This window comes from Anser anser (genome assembly GCF_964211835.1).
Source record: "Anser anser genome assembly, chromosome: 7".
Classification (NCBI taxonomy): Eukaryota; Metazoa; Chordata; class Aves; order Anseriformes; family Anatidae; genus Anser; species Anser anser.
In genome coordinates this window covers 26,934,444-26,956,980 of record NC_139727.1, presented here as the reverse complement: position 1 = coordinate 26,956,980, position 22,537 = coordinate 26,934,444, and the positions used below count along the sequence as shown (strand labels likewise).

The following is a 22,537-nucleotide window of genomic DNA, read 5'->3' as shown; positions in this document are numbered from 1 at the left end:
CGCAGGAAGGAGGAGAGAAATCAAGGCTGGGTGTGAACAAGGGGTGTTTATCAGTACAGGGAGTTCATTACATTACTTGCTCTCACACACACACGCGCACACACACACACCTGCACCAGGCAACCCAGCAGCTTCCTCCAGGGCAGGGCTCAGGCCGCGAGTCCATAGAGGTGGCTTCCCAAGGAGCCTCCACTCACAGAGTCCCTGTCGCACAGCTCCTCTATGTCACAGGGTGTTATCAGGCCTTGGGCAGGTGCAGGCAGAGCCTCCGAGGCTCCTCAGGGGCGCCGGTTCTTCAGGTGGCTCTTGCGGCCGGCCTTGGCCCCGCGCTGGGCGCCCTTCACCAGGCCCTTGAACTGGCCCTGCATTTTCGCCTGTTTCCTGGAGGAAGAAATCGGCCCGTGGCCGTGTTAACGTGGGCACAGGGCACAGCCAGCCCCTTTGCATGCTGGCACAAGGTTGCTCCAAGCTCTGCGAGGAACAGCACAGAGGCTGGCAGGGAGCCCCCAGACCCACAAAAAATGACAATGAGCAGCATCAGGCCCAGGTTTGACCCCACTCCCCCCCCTGTGCCCTTCCCGGCCAGCCCCACCTTTTGTTGAGCCTGGCCCTGTTCAGGGGGATGTAGGCATAGGGGTCGAGCTGGCCCTTCTTCTTCACGTCGCCTTTGCCTTTCTGTGGGAGATATCGACATGGAAGAAGATGAAGCACAAAGGGAGATGCATACGTCTCCTTCTGGACAACCCTGGCACACGGTCACCCCAAAGACTACACTGCATAGCCCCTGGGACTGATCCCCCACCCAGGTGATGCTGCAGCACCAGGCACCTGCCTTGAGTGCTGAGCAGGAACCGGCCACAGCGAGGGCCAAGATTTTTAGAGGTACCATGTGCTGGCAGCTCCTCTTGGAGCAGAGATGCCCCCAGCGCTTCCTGCCCCCAGGCCAGCAGCAATCCTGCCCCAGCAGAGCCCAAGGCATCCCTCCCCAGGCCCTGCCACCCCGGGACCCTCACCTTGGATCTGTACTCTGCACCGAAGGCTGGCTCCTTGCCCAGCTGCCGGTGGATCCCTGAGCCTCCAGCTGGAAAAGAAGCAGCGTGTGTGTTGGAAGGGTCTGCCAGGGCCTGGCTCCCCCTCCCCAGCTCCCACACTGGGATAAACCAGGGCTGGGGGAGCTGTTCCTGCTTCTGCCTCCTGCTCCTGAGTGCGAGGGCAGGAGAGCAGCACAGAACCGTGACAACTTCACATGAGCAAAGACCTCTGCTCCAGCTGGCGTGGAGCAGCCCAGCACGGAGGGTACATGGTTTTGGCCCCTGCAGAGCAGGCACAGGCAATTACCTCTGTACTGAGACGTATGTGTACTGTGTACTCAGTACTCTGTACCGTGACGCGCAATTACCTCTGTACTGAGGGTAGCTCCCAGCCTCTGGTTCCTCATCGTCTGCCTCCTCTCTGAACCGACGCTTCTGGCTCTTCTTCTGCAGGAGGAGGACACGGGGTCCCTGCAGCTGGCTTGTCCTTACAGCGCTGCCCCCCACGGACCCACAACCTTCTGCTTCCTCCCACAGGGGTCCACGGACTTTCCACAACCCCCACGCACATCCCCTGTCCCAAGCCAGCCTCCTATCCCCTCCGAGCAGCTGGTGTGTGCCCTGTGTTCCCTCTGGCCTCTCGGGCAGAGCCGCAACTCAGGCACCCCCTGTCTCCCCGGGACCACGCGCCCCACACTCACAGTGCGAAGGCCCACTTCTTGCAGCACGTCCGCCACCTCCTCGTCCACACCTACGGCACGAGACAAGGGGGTCAGCGCAGGGCACAGGCACAGGGGAGCCCCTGCACCGTGTCAGCCTCCAGGGCAGGGAGCCCCTGCCAAACAGCACGGGCAGCCGTGTTCCTCCCAGTCACCCCCTCAACAATGAAGGATGCTTCCACCCATGTTACCCCAAACTTCCAAGAATGCACAGGCAGGATCAAAAAAAAAAAACATACGGAGTGCCAGAGCAGGTCGAGCATAGTCTCTGCCATCCCAGAGAGTACCTTTAGCTCCATCATCCTCCATCTCCTCCTCCTCATCATGGATGATCAGGCGCCCGTCCTCGGACACCTGGAAGTCGTGGCTCACTTTTCTGGATCTCTTGGGGGCTGGCTCGGTGGCTGCACATAGAGCCATGGGTCAGTGCCTGGGGAAGGGCCGACTTCCACAGCAGCCATACCCCAGGGTCCCTGTGCATTGCACCACCCCTTGCCCCATCCACCCCAAAGGCTCTGCTCCTCACCCAGCACCCGCTGGGACACATTGGGGTCCAGGAAGTTGAGGGGCTCATCCTCTTCCCCTTCTTTCAGCCATGCCTGCCCCTTCTGCCGTGCTTGCTTCTTCCGCGCCTTGCCTCGCTGCCGTTCCTCCTCTTCCTCCTCCGAGTCCTCTGAGTCTGCCAGGATCTCCTCCATGCTGGGCACAAGGCACAGAGGACGATGGAGATGGACGAAGCTGGGGTGCAGACCCCAGCCTGCCCCACAGCACAGTAATCCTAATGCCTGAGCATCTCCAGAGGCATCGGCCGAGCAGGTCCAGCACCAGGCCCCGTGTTGGGGCTGCTTCTAATTCACCCCCAGCCCATCTCTACCTGTCTCCCCTGGGCTGGGCAGGTGCCTCCTCCTCCTCCGTCTCTGCAGCCGCCTGCCTCAGGGCTCGCTGCTTGCGGCTGCGGGCTTCAGCCTTGCGGATGTTCACCAGCACCTTGTGGTAGTCGGCTGGCAGCAGCCCCTGCACCAGCTCGAAGCTGCGGGGAGCACAGAGAGCCCTCAGCGCCCGCGGTGCGGCACCCAGGCCTCCCGTACCGCTTCCCGGGAGCTCTCCCACTGCCCCAGGAGCCGCAGCGCGCCCGACTCACCCGAACTTGCGGATGAACTTGGTGAAGAGGTTTCGCAGCTTCATGCGGAAGTGGCGCCTCATGTCATCCGAGAGGCCCCCCACAGCTTCCAGCTGCCAGCACAGACCCCTGAGATCAGAGCCCCCCAGCCTCCTGCCCTCCTCCTGCACCTTCCTGCCATCTCCCTGCACCCGCTTGTGCCGCAGGCAGGGCTGCAGGGAGGTCTCCCTGCTTGGTTTGTGGGGGGTCTCTGGCAAATCCACGCCAATATTTGGGCGAGGAGCCTTCTCTCTGCCACCGGGACCAAGGCTGTGCCCCTCGGCTCCCAGGCAGGAGCAGGGCACAGCTGGGGACACCCCCACTGTCCCCAAGGCACCAGGGGCAAGGCAGCTCCAGCTGTACCACCCCACGCTGAGCTCTCACCATGGTCTGGACGTGCTTGGCCAGCAGCTTGGTGTCGACCAGCAGCAGCACGACCTTGAGGAAGCCCAGGGCGGCCTTCACCACGTCGCGCGTGCGGGAGCCCAGCAGCAGGCAGACGTTCTGCAGGAGCTGCTCCACCACGCTCAGCCCCATGTGATCTGCGAGCGCAGCAGGGCTCAGCCCGTGCCCGGCCCGCCGCCCGGCCCCGCCGCGCCCCGCACCCCGTCCCCGCTCACCTTTAAACTCGAAGAAGAGGCGGGTGAGCGCCAGCACGGTGCAGCTGATCATGGTGACCGAGCCCGTGAGCCCTGCGTACACCAGGAGCAGGAACCGCTCCATGGCCTCTGCGAGAGCGGAGGAACTCAGGAGCTGCTCGTCTCGTGCCCCACAGCCCTTCTGGCCCGTTTCAGCCAGGGAGAGATCAGCATCGGGGCCAGGCGCGGGTCAGAGCAGCCGTGGGGCCAAGGCAGCCGCTCACCTTGGGGAGTGGGCCCGAAGCGGATGAAGGCGTTCCCCATCTCCACCAGCAGCACGAAGGCGTTCTTGCGGGCCCCCGCCGACACCTCCTTGGTGCACAGGATGACCTGGAGACACGGAGGCGGGTCACAGCCCTGCGCCCACCCACCACGGCCGCAAGCCCCCGGGTCCCACGCTCACCTCCGGGACCAGGGCTGTAACGAAGGGCTCGTGCTCAGCCGAGAGCTGCTTCACGATGTGGAACAGGCACTTCAGCCGGGGCTGGGGAGAGAAACAGCCCGATGCCATTAGACTTAGGGACGCAGCCCCATCCCCTGCCCGCAGCAGCCCTCGCTCTCACCCTCTTGGCCGGGGATGCCGCGCTCTTGAGCGAGTCCAGCAGCACTGCCTGCAGATCCTCCAGGTGCGAGCGGACGAAGGCCTGGCAGGGGGCATGGGGAGCGGCACACACCTCCTCCAGCACCCTGTACGCCTTCTTCTGCATGCTGCGCTCCTTGCTCTGCGGGGGCAGCCAGCGGCACCGCCGTCAGCGTGGCCCCTTGGCACGGCATCACCGCGGCACCCACGCTGCGCACCCGTCCTGCAGCACAGCTGCGAGATGGAAGCAAGCAGAAGGTGCCCCCTGCACCCCGTGCCTGCTGGGGCTGGGAGCAGACTGACCTGGAGGGAAGGCTGGATGGTGCTGTACAGGGAGCCCAGCGACTGCTCGTCAGCGTAGGGTGCCATTGCCACCACCAGATCCAGGAGGGAGAGCCTGGAGCAGAGAGGGACGAGCAGGTAGGTAACTGCAGGGTCACCAGCGCTCCCCGACCAAGCTGGGACTCTGGTTTCGAGTCCCATTCGATGCACGAGAGTGGCACGTCCTACAGAGGACAGCTTGGGTGTCCCCAGTGCTGCTCAGCGTGAGGGAGCTGGCAGCTTCCCCCCATAGCACCAGTCCCCGGGTGTTACCTGGCAAACTCTGAGCTCTCAGGACTGGTCAGCTTCTCGCTGGCTTTCTGCAGGAACCCGCACACCATCTGCAGGGCAGGCACGCAGTCAGGACTCTCCCTCCTGCTCCCCACGAGCACCGGGGCTCAGGAGCGCAGCCCCCACCCGCACCGCATCAGGGCCCTGGCCCCATCCCTCCGCTGCTGCACCCACTGCCCTGCTGTGGGCTCTGCGGCAGCCTCGGGGAGCTGGCCGACCTGAGGGCCTGCAGCAGCTGCTGTGTGAGCACCCTGCGGCTTCGCGGGCAAGCTGGCAACACAACAGCTCGGGCAGGCTCCGGCACAGCCCAGGAGCAGGCTCAGAACTGAATGGAGTTTTATTTTTATTTTTTTTAATAGCACGTGCTATCCGCTGGGTAAACGCTGCACAAGACCTCATGGAGACCAGAAGCATGAGTGGGTCTAAAAAGAGCCAGACAAACCCACGAAGGGCTCACGCTTGGTGCTCCAGGTGTAGTTACAAGACTGGGAAATTCCAGACCCCTGACCAGAAAAGGGATCCTTTCCCATCAGGGAAGAGAAGGGACTGCTCTCCGCCCAGCTTGCTTCCTACCGTCCTCTCAAGTCATGCACCCACCAGAATGGGACCGGCTGGGAGCTTTTAGCCCACGGCCAGCAGAGCCTCCCCCCCTTACCCCATGAAATGAGGGAAACCACGAGGTCCCCGTGCCCCTCACCTGCGGGTCGGTGATGGTCAGGTAAGCACGCACGGTGTCCAGCACGGAGCGGCGCTGAGTACTGCTGCTGCCGTCCTCCTCGGGCTGGCTGTACACGTTGAACAGGATGGGCAGGAAGTTTTTGGCAAAGCGACCCACTTCTGCTCGCTCCGCATCTGGGGCGCGAAGGACAGGGGGGTGCGGATCAGCGGGGCCGTCAGACCCCACAGCTGCCCTCACCGGGTCGCTGCAGGGGACAGGGACCCCCCCGTTACCCCACCAGAGCCCACCCGACCTGTCTCGCAGCCCCGGTGGATGAGGGTGCGCAGGGCCTGGCACACGGTGGGGCGGAGGTCCGGGCGCTCGCTGATGGCCATGCCCAGGGTGCGGGCCAGCCCCTTGAAGGCCCCCACCACGTCCATGGGGTGGGTGCAGAAGCCGGGCAGCAGGCTCCAGACCTGGAAGGCACGGGAAGGAGAGGGAGGCCGGCAGCCTTTGTCCAGGACGCCACCGCCCAGCCTGGCACCGTGGATATGCCACGGCAGGGGGGGGCGAGCACCCCCTGTTACCTGCCACTGCAGCGTGTCGTAGATCTTGGACTCCAGGCTCTTCCCGGCCTGGGAAAATTCCAGGGCTGCAAAAGAAAAGGGAGAGATGAGCAGAGCAGCAGAGGAGGCAGAGCCCTGCTCTGCCCCCAAGGAACGGAGGTCCTGCAGAGCACCCAGCACTGCACCCCTGCAGCCCCTCCACGCCGCCCCTCCTCACCTCTGCTCTTGAGGGTGGCTGCTAAGGGCAGGAAGTAGCTGGTGAAGAAGCCGAGCCGCGCGCCCTGCACGTAGTCCCGCAGCACGGGCAGCAGCCAGCTGCGGGGGAAATCCAGATTCTCCCTAGGGAGGGAGCGCAGAGGTGAGGGGGAGCACGGGGTGCTGCCAGCACCAGCCCCTGGCCACGGGGCACGGCCCCAGAGCTTGTGCCCACAAGGAGGCTCAGCACCGCGGGGAGGCAGGGGGGCCGGAAACCAGCAGACGTGGGGCCCCCAGGCCCTGGCTAAGGGGAAGGCAGGCTTGTTTCCCACTGCCGGGGGCTGCGCTCACTCCTTGCCGTCGATCTGCAGGGGCACGGCTTCCAGCAGCACCTCAGGGCCCATGGCACCCACGGCGGCCCCCACCGCCTGGTCCACTTCAGCCGTGTAGGGGAAGTGCGGGGAGAGACGCAGGTCACACAGCGACTGGAGGCACTGCGGGGACAGGGCAGGAGGGTGACCGAGGAGCCGCGGAGGCTGGCTGACCCCGCACAGCCTCCCCGCCTCGCCGCTCACCTTCCTCATGATGGGGTGGCACTGCTTCCCACACGACTCGAAGAAAATCTCCAGCACCTGCAGCACCTCGTCCCACGCCGCGTGGAAACGGTACGTCAGGCCGTCCTCCACCGACCTGGAGGGAAGGGACAGCGATGGGGACGCACGCAGCACCGTGCCACCCGGCCTGCCAGCCCCCGCTGGGGACCAGGCAGCGGCTGGAGCCGAGGGACGGCCTCTCCCACACCCCACTGCCCCCACCTGAACATCTTGCAGAGGTAGGAGGCAGGGGCTGGGGCAGACGCGGTGACAGTGCCCAACTCATCCATGTGGGGAGCCACGCACTCGGTCAGGAGGTCCTGCAGGGCAAAAAATGGGCCGGTGGTGGGCTGCGACGGGCCAGCCCCAGGCAGAGACCCCAGCCTGGCCACCAGCAAGGACCAGGGCAGCTTGCCACCCAGGAAGGCAGGCTGGGAGAGGGACTCCCAGTCGGTACCTCGAGGGTCTGTGCTGCAGCTGACACCACCTGCGAGTGCGGGGACAGGAAGCAGTTCATGGCAGCCGAGAAGAGACGGGGCAGGTGAGCCCAGCACAGGTCCTTCTGCAGCCTGGGGGAAGGACAGGAGGCTGGTGAGACGGAGCCTGGCCTCTCCCCTGCCCAGCCCCGGCCTCTCCCGACCTGCCCAGGTTGACGTGCGCCCTCTCCATGGTGGACAGCCAGGTGAGCAGCGGCTGCAGGTCGCTGGCGCTGGGCACGTAGTCGTACAGCGCCTGGGGGAGCAGAGGGGCGGTGGGAAGGGTGGAGGTGACAGCAGCCCTGTCCCTCCCCGCCGCAGCACCCCGCGCTCACGGTGATGATCTGGGCGTTAAGCTCGGCCGGCAGGCAGGAGGTGCTGGGCTGGGCGCTGAAGAGGCTGTAGAAGGCCTGCATGGCGCACGCGGTCACCAGCTGCAAGGACACAGGGTCAGGAAAGGCAGCTCCATGGAAGACCCTTTGTGCCCCTACCCCAAAATGGGCCCTGCCCTACCCAGCCCTACAAGAAAGCCCCATCTCCCATAGGCCTTCCCGCTGATGGCCTCCCTCCTCCACAGCAGCCATGCCAGCAAGCACCATCTCTCCCTGGGGTGCTCCACGCTCAGATCCTGCATTTCCAGGTCCTGCAGCTCCCCAGCCAACAGCCAGGGGAGTCTGAGCCCCTCCAGGGCCAAGCTGGTAGAGCTGGGACTGGGATTGGGGTTGTCCCGGCAGCCTGGCACGGCTGCGGGCACAAGGACAGAGGGACACTCACCACGTGGCTGAGGGTCATGACTCTGAGCAGGGTCTCGCAGCAGGTCTTCACCGCGGCCGCAGGGAAGCAGGGCAGCATGTCCCGCAGCAGGGTCAGGACGTGCAGGGTGGTGGTGGCCTCCTTGGCACCTGGGGGAGCGGAGCAGCACCCGTGCTTGTGACCACAGCTCTGCCCAATGCAGGGACCCCACAGCAGAGCTGGGGCTGAGCCATAGACGTGGGTGGGGTGAACTGATATCCCTCCCAAACACTTCTGAGAAGAACAGAACAGATAGAGGGCTCTGCAAACACCTTGAACATCCCAACGTCATCTCACACCCCCCGCAGCTCCTCTCACAGCAACCTGCAGCGCTGCGCACTGTGCCGTTCCCTTCCAGTCCCCGTTCTCGCATGCTGCAGGGCCCTCGTTCTCAGCCACAAACCCCTGCCCCAGCGCCCCGTACCTCCGGCTTTTTCAATCTCTTGCACACAGAACTTAGCAGTGGAGGGTGCCGCAGGGTGATGCTCAGGGGCTGCGTCTCCGAACATGAACTCGCTGCCTCTCAGGACAGAGCCCACGCCGTACTGAGCTGCTTTCCGAACCTGGGGAACGGTTTGAATGGAGGTGTGTAGGAACCCTGGGCACCACAAGCACAGCCAGCCCCCAAAATGAGCCCAGGAGGCAGCACGGGCACAGCCCAGGGCGCTGGGGACTCACCTTGGGCTTGGTGTGAACGCAGAAGCTCAGCAAGCCGTGATAGACCTGGAGGGTGACAGGGTAGCTCCAGGCTGCCAAGTCCTGCTTGCGCAGCAGCGTGGCCAGGCAGGACAGGATCTACAGGAGGGGCAGGAACATCAGCACCACCCCTCAGAGACCCCCTCACTGCCTGCCTAGCCCCGCAGAGCTGGCGCTGCTGCCTGCCTCTCCGTTACTCACCCATCGCAGGGCAGAGGTGGAGCCGCTGCAGGCCTGCGAGGACACGATGCCCATGAAGGCTTTGGAGGTGTCCGAAAACTTCTTTATGAGCACCGGGCTGGGGACCCTGCAGGGGGAAGGGACGCAGGGTAGGCAGGCACACAGGGAACCACGCACCCGGCCTGGCGAGGGGGGACAGTGCCAGCCCTCTGCCAGGACAGGGGCAGCTCTCCCCACTCCTCTGCCGGCGACTCACCGCTTCAGGACGAGGTTGAGCAGGTAGGCCACAGCAGCCAGCGACTCCGGGGTGTCCACTGCCTCCAGCGTGGTCATCTGAGAACAGAGATAGGGTTTGCACTGACACAGCCCTTCCCAAAGCCTTGGAGAAGGGGACAGAGAAGCCAGGAGCAGCCCGACAGCACCTCGGCAGGAGAAGGATGCCCGGTGCATCTGACGGGAGCACGGCACCCCTGGCAGCGCACCCAGGCTGCCAGCAGCAGCTCCCGTTGTGCCTGCTCCCCGCGGCGGCCACTCACCAGCGCAGCAAAGTACTCCGTCTCCGTCTCCTTTCCCCCCCGCGAGCGGATCACCTCCGTCACGGCCGCCAGCACCGCACAGATCTGTCACAGCACCAAGGGGAGCCGGTCGGCGCCCTCGGTGTAACGGGATCCCCCCGGGGACCCCCGCACCCAGCCCAGTGTCTCCCAGTACCTCCTTGTGAGCGGCGGAGCTGGACTCCCAGAAGCGCTGCACCTTGCTGAAGGTGACGTTGGTGCAGTCGCTCAGCCCGCTCAGGAAGGTGCCCGAGGACCTCTCCGTGGCGGCCTCGCCATCCTCCTCCTCCTCCATGGGCAGCGGCACCGCGCTGCCCCCCGGCCACCCCGAGCGCAGGGACCCCGACTGCAGCTCATTGTGCAGCTTCACCGCGTCCACCGTCAGGGTGCTCTTCTCTGCCGGGAGACGGCACGGGCGGAGGGTCAGGCCGGTACAACCGTGCCCCACACCTCCTTCATCCTCATCTTCATCATCATCGTCTTCCTCCTCCTCATTTTCCTCATCTTCATCCTCCTCCTCCCACCCCGGAGGCCCTATGCAGCTCACCCTGCACGTCCCCCCCCACCCTCCCGGTACCCCCCGGTCCCACCGGGTCCCGGCGGGGCCCCCCGGGTCCCTTCAGCACCCCTCCGGTCCCTTCCCGGTGCCTCCCGGTCCCGGTGCCCCCCCGGGTCCCAGCAACACCCCTGGTCCCGGCAGTGCCCCCACGGTCCCCGTAGCACCCCCACCGCTCTCCCGGTGCCCCCCCCGGTCCCGGTGTCCTCCCGGTACCCCCCGGTGCCAGTACCCCCGGTGCCGGTGCCCTCCCGGTACCCCCCCGGTGCCCATGCCCGTGCTCTGCGCTCACCGGCGGGCCGGCTGCAGAAGCGGCTCCTGGCGGCCAGGCGGTGCCGGCGGGTCTCGGGGTTGCAGTCGCTGCTGTGCCCCTTCCGCCAGCGCCGCAGCTTGGCGGCGGCCCCGGCCCGCAGCCGCCCGCACCGCGCCATGCTGCCCCGCGCCGCGTGCCGCCCCGCCGCGCTTCCGCTTCCGGCGCCCGCCGCCATTTTGAGGGAGAGCGCGGTTACCGCCTGTGCGGGCCGCGTGCGGGAAGCTAAGCAGGGTCGCGCCCGGCTGCGGCTTGGATGGGCGACCTTTGTGGTCTCTTTGGTCGGGGCTGCCGGCTCTGCGAGGGGCGTGCGGGAAGCTAAGCAGGATCATCCCCGGTTGGGGCTTGGATGGGTGACCTAAGTTGGTGGCGTAGGCAAAGGGCGCCGCGTGACGCCGCTGTACTGGGGGAGGAAACACGGGCAGCTCCGCGCCCTGAGGAGCTCCTCGTGTGTTGCCCGAGGTCTACATTCCCCTCTCACCCCCCTACAACCCGCAGCCGCACCGCCCTCCGCCGCAGGGAGGATTTGAAGTGCGCCGCTATTCGCGTCACTACGGCCCGCAGCGCGCCGCGCCGCGCGGCATTACGGCGCGCTGACGTCACCGCCCGAAGGTCGCGCCGCCCTTCGCGGGCTCGCCATGCGCTACGTGCGGCCTCGCCCGGGCGCCGCGCCGGGCTGCGCATGCGCGCGGGGCACTGCCCGGGGCGGGGCGGGGCGGCGCGGGGCAGTCGCGGGCGGGCGGCGGCGGCGGCAGCAGCGGGGGCGGCGGCGGCATGGCGGCGTACCGGCTGGTGCTCGTGCGGCACGGCGAGAGCGCCTGGAACCTGGAGAACCGCTTCAGCGGCTGGTACGACGCCGACCTCAGCCCCGCCGGCCAGCAGGAGGCGAGGCGCGGCGGGGAGGCGCTGCGAGGTAACGGCGGGGACCGGTAACGGCGGCCGGTAACGGCGAGGCCTTCCTCCCTCCAACACGGTGCCGGTAACGGGGTCCGTGCGGGCCGCTCCGTGCTGCGCTCAGCCGGCCGCGCACCATCTTGGGGTGGCGGGCAGGGCCCCGGTGTGTCCCCCCCCCCCCCGGTATGTCCCCGGTGTCCCCCCCCGTCCTCGGTACGTCCCCGGTACCACCCCCTCCATCCCCGGTATGTCCCCAGTGTCCCCGGTGTCCCCTCCCCGTCCCCGGTATCCCCCGCCCGGTCCCCGGTGTCCCCCCGCCTAGTTCCCGTTCCCCCCTCGTGGCCCTTCCCGGTGCCCGCTGCCCCCCCCCGGCCCTTCCCGTTACACAACGCCGCCGCACCGGCCCGGTGCCCGGTCGCCCCCCCCCCGTTAAGCAGCCGCCCCCCGGTGCCGTTGCAGACGCCGGCTATGAGTTCGACATCTGCTTCACGTCGGTGCAGAAGCGGGCCATCCGCACCCTGTGGACCGTGCTGGACGCCATCGACCAGATGTGGCTGCCGGTGGTGCGGACGTGGCGCCTCAACGAGCGGCACTACGGGGCGCTCACCGGCCTCAACAAGGCCGAGACGGCCGCCAAGCACGGCGAGGCGCAGGTGAAGATCTGGAGGCGCTCCTACGACATCCCCCCGCCGCCCATGCAGTCGGACCACCCCTTCTACAGCACCATCAGCAAGGTGAGCGGCCGCCCTCTCCCCCCGGGGAGGATGAACCCCTGGGCACGGCACGGAGTCGAGGGCAGCTGTTAATTATTAGCCCCGCGACCTGCGCTTCCCTGTTTGCTCTGGGCAGAGAGGCTGCTGCGAGTGTCGTGCTGCTGCCCCCCAGCAGGGCCTGTAGCCGAGCGCAGTCTGGAGGCAGATCCCAGAGGTGCTTTCTTACGGGCGTGTAGCTGCACGCCAGCTCTGTGCGCGCAGAGCGCGTCCTTGAGCCAAGAGCTGCGGGACGGAGGCCCTGGTGCCGCCTTCCCGTGCTGCTCTGCCCCTGGGGTTGCCCCTCGCTGGTGCGCAGCAGCGGCCGGGGGTGCGGGGCCGTGGTGTGAGCGCGGTGTTTCTGCAGGACCGGCGCTACGCTGACCTGACGGAGGACCAGCTGCCCACGTGCGAGAGCCTGAAGGACACCATCGCCCGGGCCCTGCCCTTCTGGAACGAGGAAATCGTCCCGCAGATCAAAGAGGGCAAGCGGGTCCTCATCGCAGCCCACGGCAACAGCCTGCGGGGGATTGTCAAACACCTGGAAGGTAGGGCAGCCCCGCGCGGCGCTCGGGGTGCGCCACGGCCCCAGCTCTGTGCGAGCGGGGCTCTCCCTTGCGCTCCCCGTGGGTGACCGGCCCCTGTGTTCGCAGGCATGTCGGAGGAGGCCATCATGGAGCTGAACCTGCCCACCGGCATCCCAATCGTCTACGAACTGGACAAGAACCTGAAGCCCATCAAGCCCATGCAGTTCCTGGGGGATGAGGAGACGGTGCGCAAGGCCATGGAGGCTGTGGCCGCTCAGGGCAAGGTCAAGAAGTGAGGCCAGGCGCGCAGGCTAGCGAGTTAGTAGAGTTGTCCCCCCCTCTGTCCCCACCCCTCTGTGCACACCCCACAGCCGTAGGAACTTGGAGCTGCAGAGCTGGAGCAGGGAGCAGCTCCCCAGGACTTGGCCCCTTCCCTTTGGACCAGGCTCCCCTCTGCAGGCAGCCTGGGAGCCCGGGGGCGAGGGGCTGCGTGCACGGGGGTCTGGTGCGAAAGGGAGCCCTCACTCTGCCAGGCAGCAACTGCGCCCCTCTGCGTTCTCTTCCCAGCCCCCGGGGGATGCTCTGCGCAATTCCTTGCCGTGCCTGGCTTCTCTGCTTCGCTTCCCCAGCAGTTCTTGTCACTGTTACTGTAGTTCTGTTGCTTGATTTAGTTATTCCAGGGGCCCGACGGGAGCGGTGGGGGGAGCGTGGCGTGAAGACCAGGTTGTTCAGATACTGCTAGGGTGGTTGTGTGGCACGTGCCCCACCGTGCTCCCGTGTGGTATGGCGCCCAGCGGCGGTACTCGCGAACCTGGAGCTAGCTCTACCAGCCCCTGCTTTAATTTATTGCCTTTGGACAAAGGAGGGAGCGTGTTGTCTGGAAGTTTGCGTCCGCCGCGTGCTTCCCCCAGCCAAAGCCAACCCCAGCCCTGCTGCCTCGTAGTGGTGGCGTAGATGCCGTCGTGCCCCATCCCACAACCGTGTACTTGGCGCCGTCGCTGTGGCCTCCCCCGCTGCTGGTGTAGTGAGCCTGGCCTCGCACTGGGTCAACGTAACTGTCCAACAGTAGCAGCTGTCTTGTTCCAGTTCAATAAAAGATGAATATGCAATAAGGAGCTGGTGGTGATTTCTGCTAACGCTGCGCCACGCGTGCCTGGGCCCCGTGGGGCTCCTGCCTTGCCCCCCGCCTCCTTTCCGGCTCTCCCACGTGTCCGCGGTGCGGCAGTTGCTGGTGACTTGCAGCTGCGGAAGGTGCTCGGGCCCCGGGGAGCAAAGCGCGGCTCTGCAATCACGGCGGCAGGGAGTGATTCACCGCTGCTCAGCCCGGCCTCCCCGGCTCTGGGGTGGGGCGCTCCCTGGGCCCTGGAGGCACGCGGGGCACGCGTGGCCTGAGGCGATAACGCAGGATGAGAACAGCCGCAGCCTGCGCTGGTTACCGGGGACCTCAAAGCCGCTTGGTGCTTCCCCTTCCCCAGCCACGGACTGGTTAACAGACATCTCCTCGCACCTGCACCCCTGGGGGAAACGGCCCCCTCAAACAGCTCCGCTGCAGCCGCCAGACCAGCGGGGCTACAGGCAGCCAGCGCGATTCCTCCGGCCAATAACCGAGCAGAGCACAGAGCTCTCAAAAAAAGATTTATTACAGTAGAAATATAAAACCCACGCTGCTGTTCCAGCCTCTCACGCGTGGGGCTGTCTGGAGGAGCCCCCTCTGGCCCCACAGACCACCCCCTGCAGGTCCCCGCAGCTCCTGGGGGTGCAGGCCGGCAGGCGAGAGGGCCGCTAGGTCTGCAGGAACTGCGGCTGCACGCGGGCCACCTTGCGGAGCTCCTTGGTGTGCGTCTGGGGGCACTGCATCTCGCACCAGCTGATGGGCACCATCTGCACCCCTGCGGACATCGCCTGTCAGGGGGCTGGTTCCCTCCCCGCTCGCCTTCCACTCGCATCTCCCACCCCCAGCAGCCCCAGGCCTCCTGCCACGGCACACGAGGCTCAGCAGGACGAGGCAGGGAGGAGGCCGTTTGCTCCCCGAGCTGCATCAGCTGCTCCTCGCGCAGGGCCGCCCGCCCCTACCTGCCTCGCTGCGAGCCACCACCACGCCCAGCTCGTTCTCCGCCGTGCTCAGCAGGTAGTTGGACTGCGCGTCCCCCAGGGAGATCTGGGCGGAGGCGGGTTAAGGGAAAGGTCTCCCTGCACGGACCCTCCGTCCCCCACTGTCGTCCCGAGGGAAAAGGATACGACTTTGGCCAGGACTATGTCACCCGGGCGGAAACTCTTGTAAACTTCTACCTGCGTGGGACAGAGCGGACACGAACGCGCAGCGCGTGAGGGTGCTGCTCAGCGGCAGCCACCCCAGGGCCCGTGGCGGGATGAGCGCCCCTGCCAACAGGGCGCCGGAGCGGAGGCGGCTCAGTTCCCAGCAGTGCCTTGCTGACCTTATCTTTCTCGGTGGCTCGAATGTCTTCTCTCCTGGAAAAGGAGACACAGGAATCTAATACCAAGCAGGTCTCTCTCCCCCCTCACCCCGCGGCAGGAGCTGCCCCAGCCTCCCTGGACACCATCCAGCACCTGCTGGACATCTCCCAGCAGCTGGAGCGCGGCTCCTGCCAAGTGCCAAGGCAGCAAACTTCCCCCAGCTGGCCGGGGGCAGGCCAGGACACCCCTTTGGCCGGCGGGCAGCCGCACGCCCAGCCCTTTCCTTACCGTATGGTGCCGCGGAAGGTGGATTTGAGCGGCGTGGAGCCGACGTAGAGGATGTGCACCTTGGCGAAGCGCGAGTTGATGCTGCAAACCTGCCGGGAGGAGGGGCGGGGGGTCGGTGCCGGCACAGGTGGCGCGCTGCGGTGCTACTGCTCCTTCCCAGGGCTCCTTCCTCGGCGTCCGGGCTCCAGGGCAGGGCCGCCACGGGGCACGTGCCGGCACCTCGCACCCCACGCTCCGCCTGCGTCCTCCCGGCAGCCGAATCCATCGCGGCAGAGGCGGGGAGCTCACCCGGCGTCCTCCTTCCTCGGAGAAGTTTCTGGAAGGCAGAGCGCCCGGCAGCCCCCCGGGGCGGGCGGGCAGCGGCCCCCACCCCACCGCCCTCCCTCCCTCCCCCCCCCCCGAGCGATGCGGGCCCTGCGGGACCCCGCGGGCTGCCGGCCGCACCTTGCAGGTCACCACGGCGCCCACGTCGGGCAGCAGCTGGGCCTCGGCGTCCCTCAGCACCGACACCACGGGCACCTGCGGGGCGCGGCGGGGCTCAGCGCGGCGTCCTCCCCCGCCGCCCCCTCACACACACACACACCCCCACCACCACCCCCCGGGGGCTCACCCCGCCGTCCTCGCCCCCCCGCCGCAGGCAGCCGGCCAGCGCCGAGAAGACGGAGCCGTGCCGCGTGTAGGTGCCGCTGCCCGCCGCCGCCTCCGCCGCGCTGCACAGCCGCTCCCCCGGCACGCAGTACCGAGCCGCCGGCGGCGCCATCTTGCCCGCCCGCCCAGAAGCCCACCCGCTATTGGCTGTCAGTAAGGGACGGAGGTGAAAGCGGCGCGGCTATTGGTTGCGCTCCGGGCGGGGGAGCGCGCTGCCCGCTGGGAGTTGTAGTTCGGCGAGGGAAGATGGCGCTTCGCCGGCGGGCGCGGCGCGCAGGCGCCGCCGCGGGGCCGTGAGGGCGGCGGGGAGCCGGGCATGGCGGCGGCGGGCGGCGGGGACGGGGCGGCAGGTGGGCGGCCGCGGCGGGGGGACGGGCCTCGGGGCGGCGGGGGGGGGCTGGGGACCTGGGGGGGGCGGGGGCGCTGGGGGGCCCATGGGTGCTGGGGGGGGCCCAAGGGTGCTGAGTGCCCGTGGAGCTGGGGGCCTGGGGAGGGCCTATGGGGCCGGGAGTGCTGGGGGTCCCCATGGGGCTCATGGGTGCTGGGGGGGCAATGGGTGCTGGGGGCCATGGGGCTGGGGGTGCTTGGGGGGGCCCATGGGGATGGGGGCCTGCGGAGGCCCCATGGGGCTGAGGGTGCTGGGGGCCCCATGGGGCCGTGAGTGCTGGGGGGCCCATGGGTGCTGGGGGGGCCCAAGGGTGCTGAGTGCCCATGGGGCTGGGGGGGCCATGGGGATGGGGGCCTGGGGAGGGCCCATGGGACAAGGGGTGCTGGGAGCCCCATGGGGCCGTGGGTGCTGGGGGTCCCCATGGGGCTCATGGGTGCTGGGGAGGCCCAAGGGTGCTGAGTGCCCATGGGGCTGGGGGCCTGGAGAGGGCCCATGGGAGCAGGGGTGCTGGGAGCCCCATGAGGCCGTGGATGCTGGGGGGCCCATGGGTGCTGGGGGCGTCCATGGGTGCTGAGTGCCTATGGGGCTGGGGGTGCTGGGGGGGGGCATGGGGCTGGGGGCCTGGGGAGGGCCCATGGGACAAGGGGTACTGGGAGCCCCATGGGGTTGGGGGGCCCATGGGTGCTGAGTGCCCATGGGGCTGGGGGAGCTGGGGGGGCCATGGGTGCTGGGGGCCCATGGGGCTGAGGGTGCTGGGGGACCTATGGGGATGGGGGCCTGGGGAGGCCCCATGGGACCTGGAGCGCTGAGAGACCCATGGGGCTGTGGGTGCTGGGGGTCCCCGTGGGTGTTGGGGGTCCCCATGGGCCTAGGGGATCTGGGGGGGCAATGGGTGCTGGGGGACCCATAGGGCTGGGGGTGCCCCGTAGTGCTGGGCTGGGGGAGGCCGGGGGCAGGCGGGGGTCCGGCCGCTCTCAGGTGCCCCCTTGGTGGCTGCGGGGGCCTGCCCGAGGTCCTGGCTGCGCTGGAGGCAGCGGGCAGGTGGCCCCGTGGTGCCGGGCGCCCCGCCGGGGCGCTGGGCTGGCTGCAGGGGGGCGCTGCCCTGTCCCCGGTCAGCCGCTCGCCCCCTGCGGGCGCCCTGCCCGGCTGCTGCCGTCTGTCGGGGGGGGAATCCCCCTCGGCTGGGAGCCTGGTGCTCTCGGGAAGGGGGGAACCGGCGTGGCAGAGAGGTGCTGGGCGTCCCCGTGGGGCTGACCCCCAGCTGCTGGCCGCAGCGGTGCGTCTTCCCGCGCTGAAGACGCGTGGGTTGGTGCCGCCCAAAGCCTGCCCAGACTGAGGTCGTTAATGCGCTTCTCACCTAAGGTGTCAGAGAAACGTCCTCGGGGGGGCTAAGGGGAGATGGGAGCTCGGCGCTGGGGTTTGCACATCCCTGATCAGGGCACAGGAGATGTGGAGACCTGGGTAGGAGCTGTGTGGGGGGTGCTGTCCTCGTGTCCAGCCCCACACGGCTCATGGGGCACAGGCACAGCTGACGGAGATGGTTTTGGGGCTGGGGTGTGCTGGGGGCTGCCGCCAGGCGCGCCCTGTGGTGCAGCGCTGCCGCTGGCACCGCGCCGAGACGGGCACTCGGCCCCGGCTCGGAGCGTGCCTTGGCAGGACCCCGGGGCGGCCGCGCCGCTTAATATTGATGGCTGTGCCTGCGCGGAGCCTGGGGGCCCCGACCCGGCAGATCGTTTGCCTCGTTTCTGGGCCGGCTCGGGTTCCTCCTGGCTGCGGCACGGCTCCTGAGCGGGACGAGGGGCTCCGCGGGAAGGCGAGCGCTCGGCTGCGCGTGCCCCTGCTGCTTGTGCAGCCTCGCCCCGCCGGGGGCTCTCCTTCGCTGACCTTATCCCAATTACGCTGGGATTCTTGGAGTGGGGCTGCGAGGTTGGGATGAGCGAGGGGTGGCCTCTGCGGCTTGGTCCGGAGGCTGAAGCGAAGGGAAGCAGCGTGCAGGTGCTGCCTTCTGGGGGTGAGGAGAGGGCACGGGTCTTGTGTGGGCTCCCCCCTTCCCGAGCCAGTCGGGACGGGCTGGGGCTGGGATCACCCCGCTCTGCAAGCGTATCCCTGCCCTGCAACGGGCCCAGCGCCCCGGTTGCCCGCGCCGTCTCTGGTTTCCTCTGAGTCAGACTCTCCGTGTCGCTCCCCGGCCCCCTCTCCTCCGGGAAAGATGAGATGGGAGCAGGGAGCGCCTGAGGTCAGGCGCGGAGGGCTGGGGGACCCGTGTCCCCCGCTCCGCGCCCAGGCAGCCTCACAGCCGGGCCTCGTGGAGCCGGGGCTCAGCTCCCCCTGCTGCTGCTGCTCTGCGCAGGACAGAGGAGAGCCCGGCCCCGCTGCGCGTCCTGCGGAGCTGCACCGGCGCACCCAGGAGGGGACACCCGCCCCGAGGGACAGCCAGGCCAGAGGGTAAGAGGGCGTCCTGCCCACGCCGAGCCTCTCCCCCGCAGGCGCGGCGCGGCGGGGATGAGGAGCCGGCAGCGGATGTTCGCGGCGGTGATGCGCCTGCTCCTCAAGTGCCTGCGGCTGGGCCGGCGGCGGCGCTTCAAGCTGGTGCGGCAGGCGGGGCAGCTCTGGCACTACGGGCGCCTCTGCCTCCGCTCCCTGCTCTACAACTCCTTCACCAACAGTGACGTGGTGCTCGACTCCCTCTTCGAGCCGGTCTACTGGCTGGTGGACCACGTCACCCGCTGGTTCGGCGTGGTGAGCGCGGGAGGGGGCGGACGGGGCTCAGGGCTGGGCGTGAGCTGCGCTGCTCCAGGAAAGAAGGGGCAGGGGCCGTGGTGTGGGGTCTGCTTTTTTCCCCGTGCCTGCGTTCTATCTCTCCTGAGCAGCACGGGGCAGATGCTGCCCGCTCTGCTGACCCCGGCCCCTTTCCCCCAGGTGTTCGTGGCACTGGTGATTGGGCTGACGAGCTCCATCGTGGCCATCGTGTACATCTGCCTGCTGCCCCTCATCCTGCAGACGTACACGCCTGCCTGGATCTGCTGGCACCTCACCTACGGGCACTGGAACCTCGTCATGATCGTCTTCCACTACTACAAGGCCATCACCACCTCGCCTGGGCACCCCCCGCAGGTGGGCACCGACGGGCAGCTGGGTGCTGGCACCGGCTACAGCTGAGCCCTGGGGGCTCCTCCGGGCTGGGCAGTGCTGGGAGGGGAGGCAGGGGAGGCGCGGAACACGAGGAGCAGCGGACGGCGTGGGGCTCGGGTGCACATCCCCTCTTCTGACCTGTGTGCAGGCCAAGAATGACCTCACAGGCGTCTCCATCTGCAGGAAATGCATTGCCCCCAAGCCGGCTCGCACCCACCACTGCAGCATCTGCAACAGGTAGGGCTGCCCGGGGCAGGACACCTCCTTCCCTGCCACGTGCTGGGAGGGCTGAGCCCCTTCCCCTCTGCTCTGCTGGCTTCTCGCCCGCCTCTAGCACAGCGTGAGGGGCCGGGGGGGCTGGCTGCCCCTTCCCAGACGCGGTGCTTGCGTTGGCGCTGACACTCATGCTGCTCTCCTCCCTCCCAGGTGCGTGCTGAAGATGGACCACCACTGCCGTATCCTTCTGCGGTACTACCCCGCGGCACCCTCCCGGGGAGCCAGCCCTGCTTCCTCCTCCTCTCCCTGCCCCACTTCTCTCCCGAGTCCCCCAGCACGGGGAAGGAAGGGTGCTGGGAGCCTGGCCAGGGGTCCTGATCCCCGCGGGGTGGGTTTGGACTCACGACCTGTAACAGTTACAGACCTTTAACCCCAGAGGCAGCCTGGCTGAATAACTGCGTGGGCCACTACAACCACCGCTACTTCTTCTCCTTCTGCCTCTTCATGACCATGGGCTGCATCTACTGCAGCATCAGCGGCTGGGACATGTTCCGGGACGCCTACGCGGCCATCGAGGTGAGCGGGCGGGTGACCAGAGCCCCTGCTCTGCCCCAGGAGAGGAAGCGCTAGCGTGCTCAGAGGCTGCCTGGGCTCCCCGGGCTGAGCTTGCAGAACAGGGCTGGACCAGCCCTGGTGTCGCAGTGACTTTGCTCCCCTTCTCCCCCCTCCTGCGAGGCCCGTGCTGCCCTGGTCCGGTGAGGTTTGAGGGGAAAGAGCCCGCTCCTCTAAGACATGTAACTAGCGCCCTGTTTTCCATCCCCCTAGAGAATGAAACTGCTTGAGAAGGAGAGACTGCAGGTGGCTGCCAACCAGGTGGGACATCCCCGCTCCCCAGCTGCTCCAGGCAGCGCGGGGCAGAGCTGCCCTGCAGCCTGGGTCCTGCTCTCGAGGTGCAGCCTGCGGCCAGCCCCAGCGCCCCCGCTTGTCCCATGGGGTCACAGAGCCGGGGCTGGCTGGGCAGCTCTGCTGCGGGCACTGCCTCCAGCAGTTAGGGGCCTGCTCCCCTGCGCACCGAGCTTTTCCAGGGGCTTTGGCTGGTGGCAGCAGCAGCCTCGGGCAGCAGCTGCTTGGCATGTGCTGCTCAGGCCCTGCTCTCCTGGGGAAGCAGCAGCGGGTACACCTCTCCCCCCCAGCATCACCGCTGCGCGGTGCGGTGACCTGCCCCCCTACCTCCACCCCCCCTGCTTGTCACTCACGTGCCAGCTCTCGGGTGGTGTCTGTCTGTCTCGTGGCTGTCCCGGGCTGCCTCCCCATCGCCCTGGCTGTTGTGTTGGCTCTGGCTCCAGCCCTCTCCAGCTGCCTGATCCCTGCGTCAGCGAGGGGCACAGCGCTCCCTGCCAGGCTTCACGCTGTCGAGCAGCCGGGGTGACCCACTTCCTCTGTCCTTTCGCAGACGTACTACCAGACCCCGCCGCCCACCTTCTCCTTCCGTCAGCGAGCCTTCCACAAGAGCGTGGTCTACCTCTGGGTCCTGTGCAGGTAACGGGGCACAGGCTGGGCGCGAGGGCGCTGCAGGACGCAGTGCGCGGCCCGCTGCGGTGCTGCCGTGCAATGGCCCTTGCACTCCACCTCCCCTGGGCCACGCTGCCTCGCTCTAGCAGAGATATCCCTGCCCTGCTGGCTCTTGGGCCTCAGGAGGAGCAAGTTCAGGTCCCTGGCACGGGGTGAGACTCAGGAAGGCAGCCGCAGCCCCTGACACTAGTGGGGGTGTTACGTGCAACCTGCTGTGCCTTGCTGTTCCCAGCTCAGTAGCCTTGGCCCTGGGTGCCCTCACGCTGTGGCACGCTGCCCTCATTACCCGCGGGGAAACCAGCATCGAGAGGCACATCAACAGGAAGGAGAGGCAGCGGCTGCAAAAGAAAGGCAAGGTGAGCGCAGCCCCTGTGGCGGGGGGGGGCAGCCGGGCAGAGCCGGAGCTGATGTGCATCTCCCTAACGCGCAGGTGTTCAGAAACCCCTACAGTTACGGCAGCTGGGACAACTGGAAGGTGTTTCTGGGCGTGGACGTGCCCAGGTAAAGCCCCAGGGAAGCCCCTGTGTGGGAAGGTGGTGGCACGGCGGCGGGTGGGGGTGAGCGGGACAGCGCCTGGCCCCCTGCCAGCCCCCCTTTCACTCACCTCTGCGGGCAGGGGGGCTGTTGCGGCACCCGAGGGACGTGGGCTCACGCTCCTCGCTGCTGCCGACAGCCCTGGCTCCGCTCCCCAGCGCTGAGACCTCGGCTTTCTCTCTCCACAGGCACTGGCTCACCCGCGTCCTGCTGCCCTCTCCTCACCTGCCGCACGGAACGGGCCTGAGCTGGGAGCTGCCCCCCTGCGTGCGCGAGCCGCTCCTGGCCATCTGAGGCCTGGGTGCCGCAGACACGTCCCTCCCCGCCGGCGGGGGGAGCGCGAGGGGACCCAAACCCACCACCGTGGCTCTGTTTCGGCCCAGGGGGCTGCTGGCAGGCGGGTGCTGGCACGCACCGCTGACCCTGGCCGGAGCCGGAGCCCTGGGAAGCTCTTTGCACTTGGTCGGTGCCTGGACGCCTGCTCTCCGGCACCTGGGGGGCTGCGGGCGGCCCCGGGGGAAGGGGCAGAGCTGCTGCTCCCTGCTGTAGCTGGAGGTGCCGCCCTCGCTGTGCACGGGTCCGGGGCCCGGCTCAGCTTCCAGCAGGCTTGGGGGCAGACGACGACTTACCTGCTCCCCAGGCAGACTTTTTAAGACCATCCAATAAATGTGTTTTTGTTTTGTTTTTAAGGGCTCTTTTCTGTGGTGGGGGGCACAGCAGTCTAGGGGCAGGGCAGGAGAGGGAGGCCGGTGATTCCCCAGTGAGTAAGGAGGAATAAGGGCCTGCACCCAGCACCTTTAGCTGTGCAATGGCTGGGAAGGGCTCTGGAGTCCCAGCCCGGGCTGCGCCGAGATCCCTC

At 67.7% G+C, this 22,537-nt stretch overlaps 4 protein-coding genes across 10 annotated transcripts; 2 read left to right on the top strand and 2 right to left on the bottom strand.

Moving 5' to 3' along the window:
- Positions 1 to 31: 31 nt before the first annotated feature.
- On the bottom strand, positions 32 to 10,854 carry RRP12 (ribosomal RNA processing 12 homolog). Its single transcript, XM_083844016.1, has 34 exons — positions 10,298 to 10,854; positions 9,607 to 9,845; positions 9,432 to 9,515; positions 9,152 to 9,228; positions 8,917 to 9,022; positions 8,698 to 8,814; positions 8,444 to 8,582; positions 8,002 to 8,129; positions 7,563 to 7,661; positions 7,392 to 7,483; positions 7,209 to 7,320; positions 6,974 to 7,071; positions 6,734 to 6,848; positions 6,510 to 6,652; positions 6,181 to 6,302; positions 5,985 to 6,049; positions 5,711 to 5,873; positions 5,437 to 5,591; positions 4,722 to 4,789; positions 4,431 to 4,524; positions 4,111 to 4,269; positions 3,951 to 4,031; positions 3,772 to 3,877; positions 3,530 to 3,637; positions 3,294 to 3,451; positions 2,892 to 2,983; positions 2,625 to 2,780; positions 2,277 to 2,449; positions 2,038 to 2,154; positions 1,733 to 1,782; positions 1,400 to 1,478; positions 1,014 to 1,081; positions 593 to 675; positions 32 to 381 (listed from the first exon to the last, which is right to left on the bottom strand). Exons 1-34 carry the CDS (start codon positions 10,491 to 10,493, stop codon positions 279 to 281), a joined length of 3,945 nt encoding a protein of 1,314 aa, XP_083700142.1. The 5' UTR covers positions 10,494 to 10,854; the 3' UTR covers positions 32 to 278.
- A 138-nt stretch (positions 10,855 to 10,992) lies between these two features.
- PGAM1 (phosphoglycerate mutase 1) lies at positions 10,993 to 13,597 on the top strand. Its single transcript, XM_083844062.1, has 4 exons — positions 10,993 to 11,228; positions 11,669 to 11,943; positions 12,326 to 12,506; positions 12,612 to 13,597. Exons 1-4 carry the CDS (start codon positions 11,090 to 11,092, stop codon positions 12,779 to 12,781), a joined length of 765 nt encoding a protein of 254 aa, XP_083700188.1. The 5' UTR covers positions 10,993 to 11,089; the 3' UTR covers positions 12,782 to 13,597.
- A 510-nt stretch (positions 13,598 to 14,107) lies between these two features.
- Positions 14,108 to 15,976, bottom strand: EXOSC1 (exosome component 1). 2 transcript variants are annotated; one of them, XM_083844064.1, is made up of 7 exons: positions 15,799 to 15,975; positions 15,633 to 15,707; positions 15,189 to 15,277; positions 14,921 to 14,954; positions 14,724 to 14,774; positions 14,559 to 14,643; positions 14,108 to 14,374 (listed from the first exon to the last, which is right to left on the bottom strand). In XM_083844064.1, the coding sequence occupies exons 1-7, from the start codon at positions 15,946 to 15,948 to the stop codon at positions 14,268 to 14,270; spliced, it is 591 nt and encodes a 196-aa protein (XP_083700190.1). In that variant the 5' UTR covers positions 15,949 to 15,975; the 3' UTR covers positions 14,108 to 14,267. The 2 variants fall into 2 exon arrangements, with proteins under 2 accessions (XP_083700190.1, XP_083700191.1); XM_083844065.1 differs by lacking the exon at positions 15,633 to 15,707 and having other exon boundaries at positions 15,799 to 15,976.
- Positions 15,977 to 16,076: 100 nt separating this feature from the next.
- ZDHHC16 (zDHHC palmitoyltransferase 16) lies at positions 16,077 to 22,361 on the top strand. 6 transcript variants are annotated; one of them, XM_083844045.1, is made up of 11 exons: positions 16,077 to 16,186; positions 18,711 to 18,963; positions 19,144 to 19,338; positions 19,505 to 19,593; positions 19,783 to 19,811; positions 20,015 to 20,148; positions 20,398 to 20,445; positions 21,026 to 21,111; positions 21,377 to 21,495; positions 21,575 to 21,645; positions 21,867 to 22,361. In XM_083844045.1, the coding sequence occupies exons 2-11, from the start codon at positions 18,727 to 18,729 to the stop codon at positions 22,329 to 22,331; spliced, it is 1,473 nt and encodes a 490-aa protein (XP_083700171.1). In that variant the 5' UTR covers positions 16,077 to 16,186; positions 18,711 to 18,726; the 3' UTR covers positions 22,332 to 22,361. The 6 variants fall into 6 exon arrangements, with proteins under 6 accessions (XP_083700171.1, XP_083700173.1, XP_083700172.1 ...); XM_083844047.1 differs by having other exon boundaries at positions 21,377 to 21,500; XM_083844046.1 differs by lacking the exon at positions 20,398 to 20,445.
- Positions 22,362 to 22,537: the final 176 nt, after the last annotated feature.

What these genes read in the sequence shown, in the direction of transcription:
- RRP12 (XM_083844016.1), bottom strand. Translation starts at nt 10,493, where the DNA reads ATGGCGGCGGGCGCCGGAAGCGGAAGCGCGGCGGGGCGGCACGCGGCG. An exon ending in CTCAACCTCGTCCTGAAGCG is followed by an intron (nt 9,023 to 9,151) that starts GTGAGTCGCCGG and finishes TTCCCCCTGCAG; the next exon opens with GGTCCCCAGCCCGGTGCTCA. An exon ending in AGAGATTGAAAAAGCCGGAG is followed by an intron (nt 8,130 to 8,443) that starts GTACGGGGCGCT and finishes CCGCTCCCCCAG; the next exon opens with GTGCCAAGGAGGCCACCACC.
- PGAM1 (XM_083844062.1), top strand. Translation starts at nt 11,090, where the DNA reads ATGGCGGCGTACCGGCTGGTGCTCGTGCGGCACGGCGAGAGCGCCTGG. An exon ending in CGGCGGGGAGGCGCTGCGAG is followed by an intron (nt 11,229 to 11,668) that starts GTAACGGCGGGG and finishes GTGCCGTTGCAG; the next exon opens with ACGCCGGCTATGAGTTCGAC. An exon ending in TCTACAGCACCATCAGCAAG is followed by an intron (nt 11,944 to 12,325) that starts GTGAGCGGCCGC and finishes GTGTTTCTGCAG; the next exon opens with GACCGGCGCTACGCTGACCT.
- EXOSC1 (XM_083844064.1), bottom strand. Translation starts at nt 15,948, where the DNA reads ATGGCGCCGCCGGCGGCTCGGTACTGCGTGCCGGGGGAGCGGCTGTGC. An exon ending in GCGCCGTGGTGACCTGCAAG is followed by an intron (nt 15,278 to 15,632) that starts GTGCGGCCGGCA and finishes TCCTCCCGGCAG; the next exon opens with GTTTGCAGCATCAACTCGCG. An exon ending in ACCTTCCGCGGCACCATACG is followed by an intron (nt 14,955 to 15,188) that starts GTAAGGAAAGGG and finishes CTCCTTTTCCAG; the next exon opens with GAGAGAAGACATTCGAGCCA.
- ZDHHC16 (XM_083844045.1), top strand. Translation starts at nt 18,727, where the DNA reads ATGAGGAGCCGGCAGCGGATGTTCGCGGCGGTGATGCGCCTGCTCCTC. An exon ending in CGCCTGGGCACCCCCCGCAG is followed by an intron (nt 19,339 to 19,504) that starts GTGGGCACCGAC and finishes ACCTGTGTGCAG; the next exon opens with GCCAAGAATGACCTCACAGG. An exon ending in GCAGCGGCTGCAAAAGAAAG is followed by an intron (nt 21,496 to 21,574) that starts GCAAGGTGAGCG and finishes CCTAACGCGCAG; the next exon opens with GTGTTCAGAAACCCCTACAG.